Source organism: Fukomys damarensis, unplaced genomic scaffold, assembly GCF_012274545.1.
Source record: "Fukomys damarensis isolate Sample0158 unplaced genomic scaffold, DMR_v1.0_HiC HiC_scaffold_16, whole genome shotgun sequence".
Lineage (NCBI taxonomy): Eukaryota > Metazoa > Chordata > Mammalia > Rodentia > Bathyergidae > Fukomys > Fukomys damarensis.
The window spans coordinates 20,046,794-20,067,499 of record NW_022900928.1 but is presented as its reverse complement, the minus strand read 5'-3'; the positions used below and the strand labels follow the sequence as shown (position 1 = coordinate 20,067,499).

The following is a 20,706-nucleotide window of genomic DNA, read 5'->3' as shown; positions in this document are numbered from 1 at the left end:
AAAAAAAAAAAAAAAAAAAAAAAAAAAAAAAGGACTGGGGTCGGGAATGTAGCTCAGTGGTTCCGTCACCTGCCTCGAAAGCACAAGGTCCTGAGTTCGATCCCCGGTACTCCGCAAAAAAGGACTATAAAATCCAAATGTGTTGAGGAGTGTATGCAGTCCTAACTACTTGGGAGGCTGAGACAGGAGGATTGCAAATTTGAGGCCAGCCTGTGCAACATAGCAAGATCCTGTCTCAACATTTAAAAATTAAAAATGAGCTGAGGATGTCACTCAATGTGAGGTCCTGGGTTCAATCCTCAGTACCCCCAACCCCCCAAAAGGGCTATATATAACACACCAAGTGGTTCGTGATCTCGATTATGGACTGGCCCCACCTTTTTACTAGGAAGGAATATCATCTAAATCTACATATTTTTGCCAGCAAGTTTTGTTATGAATTTATTTATTTATTTATCTATTTTTTTATTTATTGTACCAGGGGACCAGGGATCAAACGCGGGTCCTTTCGCTTGCGAGGCAGGCGGCAGCAATACATTTATTAACATTAAGGAAAATTTTAGAAAAGAAAAATTATTCATAATTTCAGGGCTGAGGATGTAGCTAAGTGGTACAGCACTTGCCTAACAGGCACAAAGCCCTGCATTGGAAAAAACAAAAAACAAAGAAAGGAAGAAGAAAGTTATTCATAATCTCAACCCCTCAGTGCAACTCTGCTCAAAGTCTGTGTCCCATTCCATTTCAGGCAATAAGCTCTGCTGTAATCACGCCAGATGGATTCTTTGAGGTGTGCTCTGATCAACAGCTTAATCTCCAAAATGTTTCTGTGAGCCACAGCAGTGTTTTTAGTCCACCTAGCAGATGAGTGAGGGGAAGCCGGGATGGAAGGTTGGATTAGTGACCCTACGAGGAAGCTGGCCAGCCCAGCCTCTACCAAAGTAGGGTGGTGGAGGCAGGGTTAACATCACCTTCTCCGTTTCAACCAGGGGCCACAGCACAGCTATAATTTCGGCATGTACCTTGGCAAGACTTCTCATCAGTTAATAATTTGAATCCTTTTTTGCAGCTGCAGTCAAAACTGCCCACGGTGTTTTTGCAGAAGTGATCGCAACCTCCATTTCGGGTCTGGCACTCATCGATATCTGTGAGGCAAGCATCGGCAGATCAAAGAACTCGCCCACCTCCCACAAACCCGGGAGTGCTATTGCCTACAGTCGTTACTCTCTGAAGTAAAAACAGACCCACAAAGGCACATAAGAATGTCTACTGATGTTTCGGATCTTATGCGGTTTCCTCGTCTTGGCTGAACCAGTTTGGAAGGACAAAGGCCTCATCTTGAGAGCTCTGACTCCCAAGGCCCTGGACAAGCATTAAGGAAACAACTGACGGGAAATGGTGGCGAGGGCCTCTTAGCCTCTCATCCCCATGGCACTCACTAAAGATAAGATAGCTCCATTAGTCTGCTTTCTCTTCCAGCTTAATGATTAAAGCTGTAAGGGACTACAGCATTTGTTTTGGCAAATTGTATAATGATCAAATAGCCTCGAAGTTTTTCAATGATGCCTGATACTCCATCTTATCTTTACTCAGTTTCATCTGGTAGCTGGTTATCTTTTATCACTAATCCTTTGTACTCTTGCCCATGAAATACTAGCAAGACACTGGGGTCTGTCTTCATCAGTAAAAGTTAATGGTACAGTTATTCATTAAGTTCTCCGGATAATAATCTTGGCTGTTATTTACATAATAATCTCAAGGCTATTATTTATGACAGGTAGATATTATCTCCTGCCAATGAATGTTTCCTTGAACTGCCTTTTTCTAATAAGGCCACAGCCAGAAATGGATCATTTGAAGCTCATAGAGGCTGACCTTCTCAACAGTTAGTGTAATTAAGATGGTTCTAATTAAGCTTACTCAATTAAAACCGTCCACTAGCTCAGGGGAAAAGCTCCCATCGATGTGAATCATAAGCAAGTCTGGAGTCACCCTCACACAGCAGCACAGGGTTCCCTCGGCAACAGGGCACCCCCAACATACACAGCGAACACTACCTTTACACGTCTTTCCGTCCAGCTGGAGAGTGAACCCGACCGGACAGCTGCAGTGAACACCCGTCGAGGTGTCCTTACAGGTGCGGTCACAACCCCCATTGTTCACAGCACACGTTTCTGATGAGATAGAAAAGTCATTTAGCTTCCCAAAGAAGTACTGATACAGCTGTTAATATTTGACAAAGTGTGTAAAAGCCAGAAAGCATGGTGGGGTACTCTGGTCACGTTCCAAGGCTCTGCCACCAGCAGGTGAGGTAGATGGGGAGCAGGTGTGGCTCCCCTCTCCCGCCTAAATGATTGGTATTTCCTAAGGAAGCTGGTCAGGGTGGCCAAAGAGTGAAGATGTCTCCCAATCTGCAGAGCGGTTCTCCACCCTGGGCAGATTTAAAGCTACTTTTCTTTTTCTTTTCTTTTTTTTCTTTTTTTGGTTTTTTTGAGACAGGGTCTCACTATGTAGTTGAGACTGATTGACCTGGAACTCACTATGTAGCCCAGGCTGGTCTCGAACTCGCAGCGTTCCTCCTGCCTCAGCCTCCTGAATGCTGGGATTACAGGAGTGCGCCACCACGCCCGGTGATTTAAAGCTACTAAAGGTTTGTGCTAACCCACAACCAGGAACCTGCTCGGTATGATCACAGTGACAGAGTAGATATGAATGCAGAACAGGCCCACAGGGAAATGTTCCATTCTTAATCCCAAACCTTTTCCAGCCTGGATGCTGAAGATGTCAAGAGAGAGCAAGCATTGCCCACACCCACCATTCCCTTGTTTGGGCTACTGGCTTCATCCTTACAACTGCCAATTTACTCAAAATTTAACTTTCCCTGAATGTAGAAAAAGGCGTGTCGCCACCACATGAAAAATAAGTCACAGTTGTTAAATTGCTTCTGTGAAGATAAGGAACAATAAGCAAATGGCCTTCTAGTTCTGCTTGTCATGTGGTTATTCCAAGTAATAAGCAAGTGTATTCAACATGCATTCAATTGCTATTACTTAGGCACTGAGAAATAATCATTTTACTTCCATGGTGATCTCGTTTTAAGCCTGGGGGAGAAGGCTTAGTTCTAATGAAATATGACAGCTCTATGTTAGTCTGTTTCCTCTTGAAATCTCACTAAAATGAGAGCAGACAGATTTTTAAAAAGACAAAGAAAGTGGGAAGAAGCAATACATAAAAGACGTCAAATATTCTGGAAATGGGATATGAAAGAAAAAAAAAGTTCACTAGTGTAGCAAAAAGCCAAATCCTAGGGATCTGTAGAGGGACCACCAATAAACCCTAACACTCAGGAGCCACAGAATCCTAGAAGAGCCCAGGAATCAAAGGCATGAAGTTACCCAAGAGACAGCTGAGTATGGAGCTTAAAACAGATTGGTCGGGGCCGGGGATTTAGCTCAGTGGTTCTGCTGCTTGTCTTGCAAGTGCAAGGACCCGAGTTCCATCCCCAGTAGCAAAAAAATAAATTAAATAAAATAGATTGATTGAGAGCCCCTATTATAAAAAAAAAACAAAAAACAGATAAACCCTCAGAGCTCCTTCTTAATTCCACACAGCCACATGACCACCCCTTCACTCTTCCTGGCTATAGAGAGAAGTTTATGCTGTGGAGAAGCCAGACCAGAGAGGCACCAGGAATAGCAGGGGAGGATATGGAGGCATAGTCAGGTGAAAATCTCTCCCTTGCAATGAAAGATCTCAAACCCACTTCCTCTACCTCAGCTCCCAGAATGCTGGCAGCAAAGCCACTATCTTCTGGAGAGGGTTCCTCTCCAGCTGCCCAACTGAAAAGACCCAATGATACCAGCATTGGAGGGTCTTCAAATGATGGGGCTGAGCTACGGCTTCGTCTTCCAAATATGAAGCCCACCAGCCAACAGAATATCCAATTGTCTTTTTAGCATTTTACTATTAGGTTAAAAAAAATCAGTCACGAATCACAAGACATTTCAGGAACACTAAATACACATGTCAAGTCAAATAGGAAAAAAGAAACTTGGAGGAAACAAATAATACAAGGGAAAAAGAGAAGTTAGAATTTTATAATTAATTTCCTCAGGGAGATAAGAAAAGCATCTATAAAATAAGAACAGGTTCCTATCACAAACGACTGAAGTAAAGTTCCTGAAAAAATTAAAATATGAAAGAAGTTACACAGTGCCTTCCTGGCAAGCTCAAGGCCCTGAGTTTGATTCCTGGTACCAAAAAGAAGAAGCAGAAATTTTAAAAGTATCTTGTAGAAAGATTTGGAGAAAAAAATGGAAATCTCCCAGAAAGTAGAACAAGGAAGAGAAAAGTTAGAGGATCAATCTCAGAGTTATGGCAGTCTACTAATAAGAGTTTCAGAGAGAAAGAACGGAGAAAATAGAATAAAAACTTTTTTAATTTCTCAGAATCAAGGAACTCAAGTACCCATCTTGAAAAAGTTGAGGCCACAGCACAGCAGGTGGGGAACCCCCCATCAGCAGAGGACCTTATTGTGAAATGCCAGATCACCAAGGGACAAGGAGATCCTGAAAACTTCCAGGGATCTTTCACAGATTTCACACAAAGGGTCAAAAATAAGAATGAAAACATTCCGCTGCCTGCCTCGCAAGCACAAGGACCAGAGTTCAATCCTTGGTACCAAAAAAAAAAAAAAAAAAAAAAAAAAAAAAAAAAAAGAATGAAAACATAGACACTAACATGGACACTGAATTCTATAACAAGCTAGATTCTCAGTAAGGGATGAAAGGCAAAGACATTTTCAGGCATGCAAAGTTTTTAAAAACCTGTATCTTATTCACCATGCAAACTTAAAAAGGACAAGACATGGGATCCATCAATAGGAGAGCAGTGAAGGGAATTTGTAGGCTACTGGGAAAGGGGCGGCAGAGAGAGGAGCTGGAGGCCAGGGGTCAGGCCCTCCCAGACACGGGGAAGCATCAGAAGAGGATGCTGAAAGAAGAAACCTCAGCAAAGTCCTGCTGTATTGAGCACACTGCAAAGGGTTTTAGAGAGTTCTTCTGGAGGCTTGCAGTAGGATGTATATGAAATACTTAGAAAACTAACCAAAGAAAATATAGTTATAGTATGTTACAGGACTCGAGGTTGAATCGTATGTAGATATCCATAGTTACAATAACATAAACATGTCATATATTGATTTAAATTGTGATAAAACTATTTAAGGGTATGGGGGAGAGGGTGTGTGTGTGTGTGTGTGTGTGTGTGTGCATGCGCATAATGGAGGGGACTACAGACAGCTGAAACTTAGTCTTCCATAGTATAAAGCCAAAAGCCACTGTGTAAAACTGACACATCAAGAAACAGCTGCACACACTTCATTTATCAGAAAATGAGGGAGGAAGAGCGAGAAGAAACAACTAGGAAAGTTGAGAATTGTGGCCTCTGGCAAGTGGGATTAAGAAATGGGAAGTCAATTTGCAAGCACAAGGACCTGAGTTCAATCCCCGGTACCAAAAAAAAAAAAAAAAAGAAATGGGAAGTCAAGAGATAAGGAAATGATTTATTTTGTTACAAACTGATTGGTAACTCTATACTCATCATGTGTATCATTTTAATTTGATAATTGAGAAAAAGGCTCAGAAAGGTTACCTGCTTGCTAACCAATGGCTGCTCAATCTTACCTATTAAATCCAGAAGCTGCCAAAAGAGCCATCTTCTTTAGATAGCATCAAACGCTCCAGAATAACGTGTCAGAGCATCTGTCTGGTTCCCACCCCCTCAGGCACTGTGTCTAGTTCTCTCTCCTGTCCAGCCAGACGGTTGGGCCTGCTGGCAGAGCATCCCCTGTCTCGCAGCCAAGTGCCACTCTTCTTCATTCATCTCCTTTACCGCTAACACTGGCTGAGTCAGAAATGGCAACTTGGATGCAAAACAGACAAATCCCCATGCAAGGCTGGAGGCTACTCAAAGTGCCTCTCTCATAAGGGGACTGACATTCCCTGACCACCCACTACGACCCAGACCCTGGACTCCGGGCATTTTTGCATATCATTATCTTAATTAAGCTTCCCAACAACCCTAAGTACCAGGGATCGAACTTGGGCCCTTGCGCTTGCAAGGCAGGCAGTGGAACCACTGAGACAAATCCCTGGCCCCCTAAGAAGTAGATTTTATTGTATCCTTATTTATTTATTTTTTTTAAGTTTCAGGGATCGAACTCGGGACCTTGTGCCTGCAAGGCAGGTGACAGAACCACTAAGCTACATCCCCAGCCCTATTGCATCCACTTTGAAGGATGATCTAGAGACAGAGTCTCAGGGCAGCTGGCCAAGTCTCACAGTCAGCTAGGGCAGCACTAAGACATTAACCTGGTTATCACGATGGCCTGGCGGGCACTCTTCCCACAGTGCCAGGGGTCTTGGATGGCAGTGAAACAACAGAAGCAGGTGAAAAACAAACATACCGTGGCGTAGCAGCTGGTCCCTCTGGTCTTAGGGCATGTGGCCCCCCAGCCTAGTACAATGAGACTGGAAGAAGAGGAGCAATGGCAGTGGCCAGGAGGGGAGAGAAGATGCTTGCTTACCCATGAGTAGCCTCCGTTTCACCCGTTTATCCCCATCTGCCACTGATGTGGCATTGCTCTCTGTCACCTCTAGGGCAGTGTCCTCTTGCTCTACAAGAGAAGCAAAGACCAAATTCCCAGGCTGAGTGAGGCAGATTACCCATCCCCTGAACAACCACTCCTGCTGGAATTTCAGACACACGGACAACGAAAGATGTGACACTGTTCACTCAATAAAAATGTGTCTTAGTGGATATCTGTGGGAAACAGCATAGTAAATGGCAGAAGAGCCTTATAAATATTCTATATGGAGGTTTTAGAAGTACATTGCACCAAGCAAGGAGACACTAGGGAATACAAGCTTTAGCTCAGGGCAAAAAGTTCAGGAACCTTAGTTCAGGGCAAAAAAAACCTTGGGTCTAGAAACCTCTAAAATACAGCTGATGGGGCCGGGGATTTAGCTCAGCGGTTCGGTGGCCTGCCTTGCAAGTGCAAGGACCAGAGTTCAATCGCCGGTACCAAAAATAAATAAATAAATAAAAATAAAATACAGCTGATGAAGGACATACCCTGCAGGGCAGGGGAAACATTCAGCCAGAAATGCGAATGCCCCGCTCCTGAAAGCCTGCCACATCATCACAGCTACTTTTAACTTCATGTCACCCTGACCCTTTGGGATGTGTTGTCACAGTATCCAGAATATCAGCTTCAGGAGCAGCCTGGCTCAGGGAAGGAGAAAGGGCTTTCCGAGGTCACACAGGGAGAGCCGGACCTCCACCACCAAACTGGAGTCCTCCCACAGCAGCGTGGAGAGCGGCTGAGCATCTGGGACCAAGGCACAGAAGAACCCCTAACGGGCGGGTGAAGGTCAGGGTTTGCACTGGGAAGGGGCAGGCTGAGGCAGAATCTCACCCCGTGTGGGGTCGCCACTCACCAAGACAGCTCCTCCCATCCGGGTGCAACTTGTACTGTGGGTGGCAGCTACACTCTGGGCCTTCAGCTGTGTCTTCACAGGAGTGCTGGCACCCACCGTTCCCATGGTTACAGGTCACTGGAAACAAAGTGAATCAATATATAAAGCAGTGAGGATTCCACAACCAGGGCCCTGTTCGCTAACTCTGATTTTTCATTCTGCAAGCATCTGAGCACCTCGTGTGTCCCAGGAACTAAGCATAGAACAGATAACTGCCATTCAGACCCCATCCATATATGTATAAGCAAATAGTCGCAATTCAAATGGTAGAAATGCTGCAGCACAGGTTAAAGAAAGTCACACAGGAGGATGGAAATGCGTGTTGAGGGGAGACCACTACTTAGGAGGAATTATACCAAGATGACTGACTGCTGCTCCGCTTTACCGACAGAAGCTTGCCTGTTATCACAGCTATACTGTGGCTTTGAGAAGTAGGACAGCACTTTGTATCTGGAATAAACGGACATTATCCAACTCGTACATATGCTAGGATTTCTCTCACTAGACTCCATTAGAAGAGAAGATAATCAGAGGAAATGATGACTCTGCACACAGTTAATGCATCATTAACCGATAATTATGAAGACTATGTATGAATGCATTGATGGCAGGCCAAAAATAAGTCTAAAAAGCCAACTATAAAACTATCTATTCCTCCAACTGTTAACCGAGTTACATCTGGCAAAGGAAACGGAAGGGCGAGATTATGTGTTGTCTTTATACACTTTGGAGTGGTTTGATTCTTACATGGGCCTTTGTAAACTGTTTAACTTAAAAAGGCTAATTACACATTTGCAATGTGAGAAGGAAGCTGTTCTATGATTATAGGTATGTAGAAGTTACGTGTGTATATAAATGACAACTAAATTAGAATATGGAAAAAACTAAAACAACTAGAGTTACGATTCTGGGTCTTATTTTATTTTCTTTTTTAATTACTCAAATGTTATAACAATACTATTTAAGCAGTGATATCTCGAAGACATTTAAATTGTTAAAAAGTGATTTCTCCAGGTTCTGTTATTCTAGCAGTTGGCCCATGAACAACTGCAGCACTGAGAGTCTGGCCCCACAGGTGAATCGTGGGGGGGCCTGGAGTCCTCCTTTCAATGAACGCAGACTGGAAAAATGGCCTCTGCTCTGCTCAACCCCTGGAAGCCCTCAGGGCAGTCTCACACTGGGGAGGCTGTAAGAGCCTGTGAGAAGCTGTTGTTTGAGGGGGACAATGGCACCAGCCCTGGGTCAGCAGGTTTGGAGAACACATTCTGTTTCAGGATGGAGACCACAGAGAGAAGCCTTTCACTGGGAAACTGGTTCCTCTCGGTAAACAAGCACTGCCAGCAAGCTCTGAGGGTCTCTGCCCACAGCTTTGGAAAGAGTTCCTGAAGAGAAACCCTCTATTTTCTCTGGCATAAGTAGCGGTTTAGGAACACCATTAATTGCTAGTTGTTTCTTGTTGTTTCATTAAGGTTTTGTTACCACAGTCATTGTGTGGCAGCTGTGTCCATATTGTGCTCACTTCCACTCACCCATGCATTAAACAAGTGTGTACTGGGCATATCTTGTGAAAGACACCAGGGAAAAACTGAGGAGAAAAAATGAGACAAAGATCCTGACTGAGAGCAGTTCACAAATGGGGAGACAGACATCGAAACACAACTCAATCTAGTGTCCTGCAATATAAATGAGAAATAAACAAAGTGCTGTGGAAGCCAAAATACAAAATGGCTTCTCTGTCTGAGACCATGGAAAGGCTTCAAAGGTAGGGCAGTGTGGTAATTTGAATGTAGCTTTGGAGTCAGGAGGACACAGGTTTGAAAATGAATTTGTCACTTACTCCCAGTATGACCTTGTTCCTTTACCTTATACACAATTTTCTCAACTGAAAATGTGAATAATAATATTTGGCTCATAAGGGGTCTCGTAAGAATTGAAAAGGATGTCGTACATCTTGAGACAAGCCTTTGCATGTAATAAATCTCTTTAAAAATGTACCTGTGGTCCTATTATTAGAAGTTAGACAGGATTTTGAAGGTTTTATCAGTGTTCACCACACAGGAAGGCAGAAGGGTTGAGAAAGACTTAGAGGAATAAGGGGTGTTCTCCAAAGGGCAAGGAATTTAGGATCCGTAACTAGGACCTTAAATAGCAGGTGAAGCTTATAAAGGAAGCAGGGACCAGGTAGCAAAGAGCTGTGATTGTCAGATGAGGAAATCTGATTTTCTTCTATGGGAACAGGGAAACTGTCCCCCAACATTCACAATGAATCTTGAATTGATCTTGAATTTCGTTCCCTTCTCATTGGTTCCTTATAAATCATATTCCCCTTCCCTCCGGGGCACTACTCTTCTGAGTGAAGGGAGCACTTGGTGGAGAAGAGCACCTGCGCCAGCTGCTGTCCCTGAGGCTGCCACCCTGTGCTGGGAGTGGTGTTTCTGACCCTGGGCTGTGGACGGCAGCCTCTAGGGTATCTTGTTCCCAGCACAGTGGAGCACCAGTTCCTACTTACAGATGCAGTCTCTCTGGTTCTTGGCCAGCTCAAAACCAGGTCTACACTCGCAGGCAACGCTGCCCCTCGGGGCCTCCTTGCAGATGTGACTACAGCCGTGATCCTTATTCATGCAACTCAGGCCCTCTGCAAAACAGCAGCATGCAGCAGGTGACCAGGCTGCAGACAGAATTCTGAGTCCCAGGGGAGCTGCTAGGGACTGGGGGATGGGGAGGGCCACGACCTGCCCTCCTTGGCTTCCATTAGCCCCACATTTTAAAAAATTGTATCACGTTCTGGGGATGCAGCTCAGTGGTGCAGAACTTGCCTAGCATGTGTGAAGCCCTGGGTTCAACTCCCAGTACTGAGAAAAATAATAAATAAACCATTATAATCAAATTGGTGATCAGAGACATGAAAGACTTCTTATTTCTCCCAAGAGACACGATGTCTCAACGCCCTTAAGGAGGTGGCAGCCCCTTTCAAAAAGACTTCAGCTCTCTGCTGGGTGTGGATCAGTCTGCTGACCCCAGGAACAAGTTTCCAGATGTGGACTAGAACCTGCGGTCTTCTGCCTCAGCCTCACGCCAGAATTTTATCGCTGCTAGATTACTATTTACTCACTGATCAAGAATGCTTTTCAAAAACTGTCAGTCCTCCTGTCCACCCCAACAAGAGCCACACTCTGGGAGTGAAGGGTAACTACTGTATATTGGCATCTCCACATGGACACTAGCTCAGGGCCCTCTCTTATGTGACCACCCTCTGTTGTCCCTGTCCCCTCCCTCTGTTGCCAACAAACAGCATCATACAACAACATGGATAAGAAAGAGAGACTGAATACATATGGCTCCCTTAGCCACTGTATAATTTTTATAGGTGCATCGTATATTTCTATTAGGCCCAATCTTGTACTAATAGTGAGAAAGGAGACAGGTGGTTATGATCCTGATGGTTTTACATGAATCTAAGTGTAGGACCATAGCAGGGTAGACTCTGTTGTAGGTTACCAGCCTTCTGCCTCATCTCGAAAGCAATTCCTTGGGGACTTGCTACATGCCAGCGCTCAAGGGATCTTGTGTTTCAGGCAGGCACATCCTCAGGACACCAGTGAGGTTGGTTCTGCAGGTTACCAAGGAGCCCTGCGTATGCTCTCACTTGGCGTTTGGACAAGCCAACTCTAAAACATGCCTGAGAGCTGGGCTTGGTTCTCATTGACTGCCTGGGAATAAGACACTTTGTAATTCTGAAAGTAGCACTGTTTTAAACACAACTACAGAGAGTTTTCATTCAGCTTTGCAAAGATCCAACACTGTTCCGCATTGTGCCCCTAAAAACCTTATCCCATTAGGCTCTAGTGAAGTCTCAGGTCTCCTCTCTCACACACAACTGTTCATCTGTGCATCACGGAACAGTGCTTTCAACACCAACAGGTGCTACTCCTATTCCAAAAGACAGTGCAAGAGCTAAGACATCCCCAGAGCTGCCTGTGCTCCAACAGCCAAGCTGCTACACACTGCTGGGATTCTTCCCTGCCCTCCCTCCCAAGGCTGCTCTCAAGTAACCCCAAAGGTTCATGCTGGTTCCATGCAGAGCTCTCTCTTTGCTCTGGCTGGTAGGTTATAAAGATGTCATTCACTGTCTGCTACTGAGATGGCACGGGAGGGAGAGGCCCTGAAGAGAGTGTCCTGTTCCCCTGGGAAGACCTGCCAAGCACTTCGTCTGTCCTTGGGTCAGTGAGGACCACTCAGGGTAAATGTAATAATACCCAAGAAAAGGTGGCAAGGATACCTGGAAAGAACCCTCCCCAAACAGGTCATTTCATCTTCGTTGTCTTTTTCATTCTGCTTATATGTCTCTTAGGATGTTTGCAAAGTGACCTTTACTGCCTCAGAGTAGTTAGTTGATGTACAAAAGAAATACAGCGTTTCCCTGAAAATAATACCTAATTGGAAAACAATCAGCCGTGAAAACCAAAGATCAAAAATGCCAGCTCCAATCAGCCTATCCTTCCCTTAGCTGCTGTTGCAGAATAACGACTGAGCAAGAGAATAGTGAAATGTAATTTTCTGCATGACTGTGGCCATCACCCTGGTGACAAGCAGCTAGGGCTTCTTTTCCAGTCACGTTTTACTTTCAGGGAAACACAGGCTGGAGCCAGGCGTGGTGGTGCATACCTGTAATCCTGGCACTCTGGGAAGCTGAGGCAGGAGGATCACAAGTTTGAGCCCACCCTGGGCAACTTAGTGACTTTATGAGAGCCTGTCTCAAAATAAAAAATAAAAAAAAAGAACTGAGGATGCAGCTTAGTGTGAAGGCCCTGGGTTCAATCCCTAGTACCCAAACTAAAACGAAACAATAAACAAAAAGCAAGCTGGTAAGAACCATGTGCTAGATGTCATCCAGACAGGAGTCCCTGGATGCCCTATCCTATCAGGCAGGGCCTAAAGTTACCATGAGGTAATGGAGGCTTAGACAACTCTGGAAATGCTAGTGGCTTTTCAGAATACCTGACTCAAAACAAGGCCACTGCTGGGAAAGCAGATGGATCCAATCCAAAGGGAGAGGCCAACAAGGGCCCTGACTCTCCTGGGACCTGCCTAGCAGTCATGTCTCAGAGCACTGCTTCACCAGGAGGAACAAAAATGCTCCGTGCTGACACTCCCCAGGCTCAGGGTCCCACGAAGGATGTTTCAGGAAACCAAAAATTAAATATGCCTTAAGAATGGGGCCAAAAAAACGTTACATAAAATGGAAAAGAGTCCCCGCTGGGGCTGCAGTGCCTTCCTCACCTCCCTGACACTTTCCCTACTGCCTTGCCCCAGCACCACAACACCAGCTAAATATTCTCAACACAGACAAAACAGAAGAGAAATGCTCATTTTGAGAGCCTGAGCACCCATGAATAGGAACAAAGGCAGGCTGGGCGTGATGCGTTTCTCTCCAGCCTACCCTCATTACATGGGTGAAAACACAGTCTTCTATGAGAGCTTTAGGGTCTCTAAGGATTAAAAATCATCAATAGCTTGAGCGTTCCCTCAGAATCTGCTACTATAGAATTCTGTATTGAAGAGCACTTAGTAAAGAATTATTAAAAATAACAGCAGTGCTAGAAAATATTGACCTATGGTGTTGCCGCCTTTTAACTGTTTTTAGAGCATCAACTGTGGATTTAAAAGTCTATTTTGCGAGGACCAGGAGTTTAGCTTAGTGGAAGCATGCCTGCCTCAAAAGTGCAAGGTTCTGCATTCGATCCCCAGTACTGGGGGGGGGGGAGGTCTATAGTAATAGTTTCTAGGAATTGATACATACATCGATGAAGTCCTAAAGGAACACCGTTTATAGGTTGCCCTACTTGAAGAACTAAAGTCCCAGGATGGAAGGGGTCACTGTTACAAATCGCCATAATCTGTTAGCATGTGCTGACATGAATCTGCCAGGCAATGAGGTTGAAACGCAACCAAAAATCAGCGAGCATTTCCAGACCACAACTCGAATTCTTGGATTTGGGTTTTAGTTCCAGACAAATATGTTCATTTTAAATACTCTTCAGGGGATCCAAGAATGTCTGAATTGTTGAAAATTTAGACAACACAGCTTACAGAGAGGAACTGCACTTGTAGTTACCTCTGTCGCGAGGAGCCTGTGTCTCTAATCAGTCTCTGGAAGCACAAGGGTGAGAGATGACTGGAATCCCTACAAGCCACCCATATGGGGTGGGATCTACACTGTGGGTGAGCAAGCAATGGCTTTTACCTACAGGTCCCTGCCTCCCTACCCAGCCACCAAAAGAAAGAGCCACACTGACTTGCCCTGAAGCGGCTTTGAGCCACCAAAAGGGGAACAATCACTCTGCACTGTGACTTAATGTGTCCCCACCTCCAGGACGGCCCACTTTGGATTTCAGAGCACACCAAAAAGTCCAGAGAACCCAGCAGGAAAATGAAACCCAATTGCCACCAAAGGGCCACATCTAGCATGAGATAAAAATAAATAAATAAAAAAGCTGTGTGGAGACCAGTGCAGTGGTTTGTTTGTACCTATAATCCCAGCACTAAAGGAGGCTGAGGCAGAAGGATAGCTGTGAGTTCAAGGCCAGCCTGAGCTACATCGTGAGACCCTAAAGGTATGTGACTGCCTAGCCCCAAATGCTGGAAATGAGCAGCCTTGGGGTTTGATAGCCATCAAACCCACTGGGCCCTAGTGATGTCTCTGATAATTGTTCTTAGTACACAAAGAGGTATTTGAGTTAGTCAGAGGGTATAAACCTTCATTCTCAGAAAATGAGACAAACTCATCTTCCATGAAGAAACCCTTGAAAAGTCCTTGGAAACACAAGAAACAATACATCTACAAACTTGTGATTAAATAGAAGAACTTAAAATGACCTCACTCTTAAGATATGGGAATAAATAAGCAGCACATGGCAAAAGGAGTTAATAGTCTAACATTTAGGGCATTTGCCCTAATAACAGGCAGATGCAACCACAAGAAAATACAGCCACCATTGTGTGGCTTTTTGGCTTGAGGAGGATTAAAATGATCACTTTTGGTTAAAAATAACTGATTGGCCACATGTCCTTAATGCTCCTCCCTGCCAAGACTCTGCCAAAGTGACAAGAATGAGAAAGGGGTAAACTCAGAGCAAAGAGCACGAGAAAGAGGCCATCAGAGGAGAGGCGTGTTCTGTACATTTACAGAGGGGAACGGGACCGGCCAGTGGGTGAAGGAAACCACAGCAGTGACGGCCCCATCGCGGAGGGAGACCTTCCGCCCCTCAGAGCCCTGAGGCTCAGAGTTCCAAAGTGCAAAACTCAGGACAGGACCAGAACTGGCTTGGGGCTGCAGCCAGGACAGTTTCTGGCCTGTTTCCACAGAAAGGGTCCAGCCCCTCCTCACTCGCCAGAGCAAGGGGCAGGCTCGCACCGGCACTGTGGCTTTCGGCACCTTTTTGAAAAACTTGGCAGATCATCCACCTTATTTCTCCAGAGCCATCTAGTCCTGTCTGCAACGTGCTCTATTTAAAGATTAGAATCAGAGAATACGAAAGTGCGTGTGGACCTCAGGGCTCCCGAGACGGACACGCCGCTTTGGCCAGCTGAGGAAGGCGAACGTAGATAACGCGCCCACAGTTCCCAGCAGCACAGCCCGACTCCTCCTCGCACCTCAGGCTGTCTGCATGCTTCACTTCCCCTCTGCAATCCCGCGGTTGGGGTGCGGGGCAGAGGCGCTGTACCTTCCGAGAGGTGAATACACGTGTGCTGATTGTCACTCAGGAGAAAACCCTCCCTGCAGAGGCACCCGTAGCTCCCCAGGACGTTGACACAGGTGTGCTGGCAGCCGCCATTGTTCTGCAGGCACTCGTCCACATCTGCAGGGAGAGAGGGATTAGCTTTTGCTTCTGAGACTAATTCTAAGGCCCCACCCAGCCTGGCAAGCAGAAATGAGGGCCGTCTTCTAGTCCTGCATCACAGATGCTCTCCGAATCAAAGGCGGTGGGGCCCATGATGATTAAAGCAGCCTTCACGGGTCTGGGGCTCACGTAGCCGGGCCCCTGGCACAGACACACGGTAATCAGCTCAGTCAACAGGTATCGAACAGCTTTACTTTCCAAGGCCCCGTGCTAGATGGCAAGATAACATTCCTGCCCTCCGGAAGCAAGCCCTTCAGGAAAGGGGAGGGGACAAGGTGAAAGCTGGCACAGAGGAAAGAGAGGTCACATCTGATTTTGTGGCATCAGCACGGGCTTTATGGAAAAGCTGATAAATGGTGAGTCCTTAGGATTTCTTCAATTCTAAATCCTGCCAGAAGAGATAGCAGGCAGGACAGGGAGTGTGAGCTGGCACAGGAGGCTGAGAAGCACGAAGTATTCGGACAGCAGTGAGTCATTTGATTTGGCTGGAGCACAGGGGACATGGAGGGAGCCACAGGAGAGACAGCTGGGGAGACAGACAGAGGTCACACGGCAGGATCCTGAATTCCAGGCAAAGATGTTCCTACCGCTGGCGCAGGGGAGACACAGCAAGACCTTGCCTTTGGGGAAATCAGAGAGGCAACGGAGGGTAAGGCACTGGGAGGAGGAGGAACAGGAAGCCCAGGAGTCCAGCCATGCATGAGCGCCTGAGAGGGCCATGGCCACACTGCCCCTGCAGGGCACAGAGCTGGAGAGGGCAGTGGTTTTCTGGGAAGGCAGGCAAAGGAAAGAATGGATGTGCAAGGTGCCCATGGGTCTCGGGTCAACTTTCCCTTTTTTCTTAGAGATCAAAAGTTGACGCTGAGGCCGCCTAGAAAAGAAACATGGGGGAGACCAGCACTTGGTGCAGAGAAGGGGATGGAGACATAGTTGTCACCTCTCCCAAGGCAGAGAGGCGAGATGCCTGACATGCTGAGATTCGGGGCGAGGTCCGGCAGGCGGTGGGATCAGCATAGCTTTGAAAACCGCTTACTTGCAGATGCAGCATAAATAGGTGGCTGCCGATGAGGGAACCAAAGGCAGGAGTGTGGGGAAGCAGGAAAGCAGTGCAGAAAGGAGGCTGAGAGAGGTAGAATTCTGGGCAGTGCTGGAATAAGGAGGAGTAGAGGAGACAGCGGGAGTCCCAGGAGCCCGGAGAAGGAGCCATGAGAAAGGCAGGGTGGGAAGAAGACTCCTCTGCGCAGCTCCTGCTACCCTGTGGGGACTTTCCTTCTCCAAGGCTGTGACGTGCTGCACACTGCTGTACTGAGACACTTACCTGTCTGCACCCCAAAACCCTCTGCCTGTCCGACTCTGCTAGATTGCAGACTCCTTCAGGACAGAGCTGTTTGTTTTAATTAGCAGAGCCCTGGGGCATGGTAAGCTCTCATGAACTGGCCAATGTATGGACAAACAAGCAGGAGAGTGCAGCGCCACCAGAACCAGAGAAGAGGAAACTTCCAGAAGAGTGTCAGACGCCACAAAGGCTCTAGCAGCTTATTTTCTCCAGTCTAACTCCTCATGTGCCCATCACTAGCTCCTGGGCATATCTGTAATCAGAAAATTCACATTTAAATATCTGTTATCTGGTTTCAAGCCTCAGATCTTACAGGCATCTGTCCTCCCACACTACCGGGCAAGATGCCTGACTAAACTGATGGGACTGGAGCCATCCCCCAAAGCCTAACAAACGTGCCCTTGTCTATGCCCAAGGCCAAAGGAAGCACATTCTGGAGGACGAGCATTCCAGAGAGGCGCACCTGGCCTAGGTGTCCATGGTGAGGACTCACAGTGAGAGGGAGGGGTCTGTCTCCCGAGCGCCACATCCTGGCTTGGTTATGAGTAAAGGCGCCCTGCTTTTATGCTGCCACATTTAACTCACTACATCTTTCCTCCAACGCCATCAGAAACGTGCCATTAAGCTGGGGCCATATCGCAACCAGATAAATCTGACACTGTGTATGTTCATATGCACAATATCACCAGGCTGCTGAGTTTCTCCAGATGATGGGACAGGGTTTTCAACCCATGCTAGCACCAAGATTCCAGGACGCCTCCTCCAGAGACTAATGGGTGATCAGGGGTAACATGAGGTCAGGGGTCATCCCAGAGGATGCAAGGACCTGCCACTCCAGAAGAGCTTTGGCTCTGAGTTTCTTTCCTACCACAAAGTGTGTCTGCCCTTTCCAGTGGGAGACAGGAAGGTCTCTCTGTGTGCTGGTTTTACTCTTTCAAAGGGACTTTTAAGAATCCTTACCCTTGTTTGGGCATGGTGGCGCATGCCTGTAATCCCAGCATTTGGGAGGCTGAGGCAGGAGGATCGTTGTGAGTTCGAGACCAGCCTGGGCTACAAAGTGAGTTCCAGGTCAGTCTCAACTACACAGTGAGACCCTGTCTCAAACAAACTAAAAAAGAATCCTTACCCCTGCAGACACGCTCGGTGGATGCTCAGGGTCTGAGTATACAAAGAGACCCTCAAGGAAGAGAAATGAGATTCTGCTGAAATGTTTGTGTTATGGGCTCAGGCAAAGTAAGACTCCAGACATCAGGATTTCTGAGCAGGCCTGTACGCAGAACCATTCCGCCCAGCCCTGGCCCAGGTCCTGAAACCTTGGATGGTTCAGGTTGTTGCTCTTAGGAAGCTCACACTTCCCCCAGGCTGTGGATCAGAGCACAACAGTTATGACCAGATCTACAATCAGATATGAAGCCTCAAAATGCCACTGTTGGAAAATCAAAGGGAATTTTCCCCTGAAAATGGGAAGCAAAACAAACTACAACAAAACCCATACTCCATGATTCCCAACAAATTACACACTGAAAAGGATTTCCCTTTCCTGAGTTTTAAATTTATCTCAATTTGTTCCTGTCCTCAGCATTGCTCTCAAATGTGCCTTTTTGTGGTGCTGACTGCTTGCACAGTCTGCTGAGGAGTTACCACTTCTCTAGCCTTCAACAAACTGCTCCTGACAGCTCTAGGCTTGCAATGCCACAGGCCCAGTGGACCAAAGCCTGAGCTATCCCACAAGGTACAGACAGGAAAGGACAGTGTCTACATCAGGACAGAGATCGAGGTGATCCTGAAGTGGGATAAAGGTCACATCTAGGACCCCTCCAGAAGTCCCCCCAGGAAACACAGGTTCTGCCTGGACTTTTCTAGGGCCTTTCTAGGCTGCTCTCAAAGAATTTTTATTCAATCAACTGGCCCTTTCTACCATATCATAAAGGGGCATTTCAACAGCTGCCCCCAGAGCCAGAGCCATGATTAAGCTGCTCCTCAGTTGGCACCAGAAGGTCAACATGAAGGTCACTGCCATAAAGGACCCTGCTGCTATGCGTCTCCCATAATGTCTTTGTGTAAACATAACACTGGCCTTAAAAAGCAAACCACAATCCCTACCTGCCAGGTGTGCTGCGTCCTTGAAGATCGTCCAACACTCAATCCCATCCAACTGCTTGCTACTTCTAAATTCTATTTTATTCCTAGCATGAAGAACCAATGAAAACAACACTCCTTGCAGCCTCTAATTCAGGAACGGAAACTCTAACAGTTGTTTCTGTTTTATGGAATACTAGAAGGATGTTCATGGAAAGGTTCTGTTTCATTTTCTGTCTTTCAAGAAAAGTAGGTGGTGGTGCACCTACCTGGCAAAGACCCAAGCACACATTTGAAATCTTTAGGACAAGTTTTACCTAACTTCAGAAAAAAGACACCTATAGGATCAATGAAATAGTTATAAATCAAGATCCTTTCAAACCAAGAGCAAAGATATTAAAGGTGACAAGTTAATGCCAGAAAATCAATAAACAGTAATGACAATGTCCACTCATCTCCCTGGACTGATGTGGGATTTATATTATGTATGATCATATGAAAACTAAAATACATTACCTGATTTTCTATCAAGGAGTCTGATTTCTTTTTTCTTTTTGGTACCAGGGATCGAACTCGTATCTTTATGCTTGTGAGGCAGGCAACGGAACCACTGAGCTAAATCCCTAGCCCAGGGAGTCTGATTTCTTGAGGGCCAAAAGCCCAAGCCTGTCTTACCTTTTCTGTCTTAATGATTAAGTTTTAACCAAAGGAAATAAAGGGACGAAATTTTAGAGGGTGGGTATAGGAGAATTATTTCTAAGTGTTTTTCTTACCAAGACAATTATGACCATCATGAGCCAACATGAAGCCATCGAAACAAGTGCAGCGATAATTGCCTGGTATATTCAGACAGTCATGGACACAGCCGCCATTGAGTTCATTTTCACATTCATCGATGTCTAAGGAATAAAACAGAATTAAGCCAAACAGGTGCAATTTCTTTGGGAGACATATGCATTTATCTTTTAGTCCTATATCTCAGAGTCCAGGCCAAAGCAAGAGAAAAAATATACACAAAGTTATATGTTCAGGCAATATTTGTAATTATAAAATACTGGAAACAACCTAGAAGTCATTAAACTAGACAGCAGTTTAATGAATACGGTGTATCTACTTGTTAGAGTGCTATGCAGCTTTTTAAAAAGAAAAGGAGGAAGAGGCAGAAGATCTCTGAATTGATTTACAGAAATTTCTAGAATGAACTATTAAATGAAAAAGTCAAAATGCATCTACAATATTATCTTCATGTAGAGATATAAGGACATACACACAAAAAAAATTCAGCATGCTTTTTTTGCAGGACATGACAAGCTTATCCTGGAATCTATGTGGAAATGCAAAAGGCTCAAAATAAGAGTTGAGGCCGGGCGTGGTGGCACACACCTATAATCCCAGCACTCGGGAGGCTGAGGCAGGAGGATCGCTGTGAGTTCGAGACCAGCCTGAGCTACATAGTGAGATCCAAGTCAGTCTCACTACATAGTGAGACCCTATCTCAAAAAAGCCAAAAATAAATAAATAAGAGTTGAAACAATTTTACAAGTGAACACATATGGAGAATTAGCTTACTATAAAGCGATCCTTACCAAGACAGTGAGTGTGGGTATAAAGATACATATAGATCAATAGAACAGACTGAGAGACCAGAAATAAACCTTTTATTTATGATCACTCAGTTTTAGACAAAAGAGCTAAGGTAATTCAATGAGAGAAATGATAGTCTTTTCAATAAATACTGCTATTGAGGCTGGGCTGATCCACTGCGGGAAGGAGAACCACACCTGCTCCCGACCCAGCAGCCATCGCTCCAGCGCTGGGAAGGTAGCCGCGCGGGCGCCCCTGAACCCCCATAAGC

General features: G+C 45.8%; 1 protein-coding gene across 3 annotated transcripts in view; it reads right to left on the bottom strand.

The window, feature by feature from the left end:
• Window positions 1–20,706, bottom strand: part of Scube2 (signal peptide, CUB domain and EGF like domain containing 2) — an 89,526-nt gene that overhangs the window by 37,140 nt on the left and 31,680 nt on the right. For 2 of the 3 annotated variants that reach the window (XM_033764150.1, XM_010615305.3), the window contains 7 exons: window positions 19,625–19,750; window positions 15,260–15,394; window positions 10,045–10,170; window positions 7,497–7,613; window positions 6,584–6,673; window positions 2,055–2,171; window positions 1,020–1,142 (listed from right to left, as the gene is read on the bottom strand). In XM_033764150.1, the coding sequence (XP_033620041.1) occupies window positions 1,020–1,142; window positions 2,055–2,171; window positions 6,584–6,673; window positions 7,497–7,613; window positions 10,045–10,170; window positions 15,260–15,394; window positions 19,625–19,750 (834 nt within the window). The remainder of the gene's footprint in view (window positions 1–1,019; window positions 1,143–2,054; window positions 2,172–6,583; window positions 6,674–7,496; window positions 7,614–10,044; window positions 10,171–15,259; window positions 15,395–19,624; window positions 19,751–20,706) is intronic. The other variant, XM_033764151.1, reaches the window with a different exon arrangement.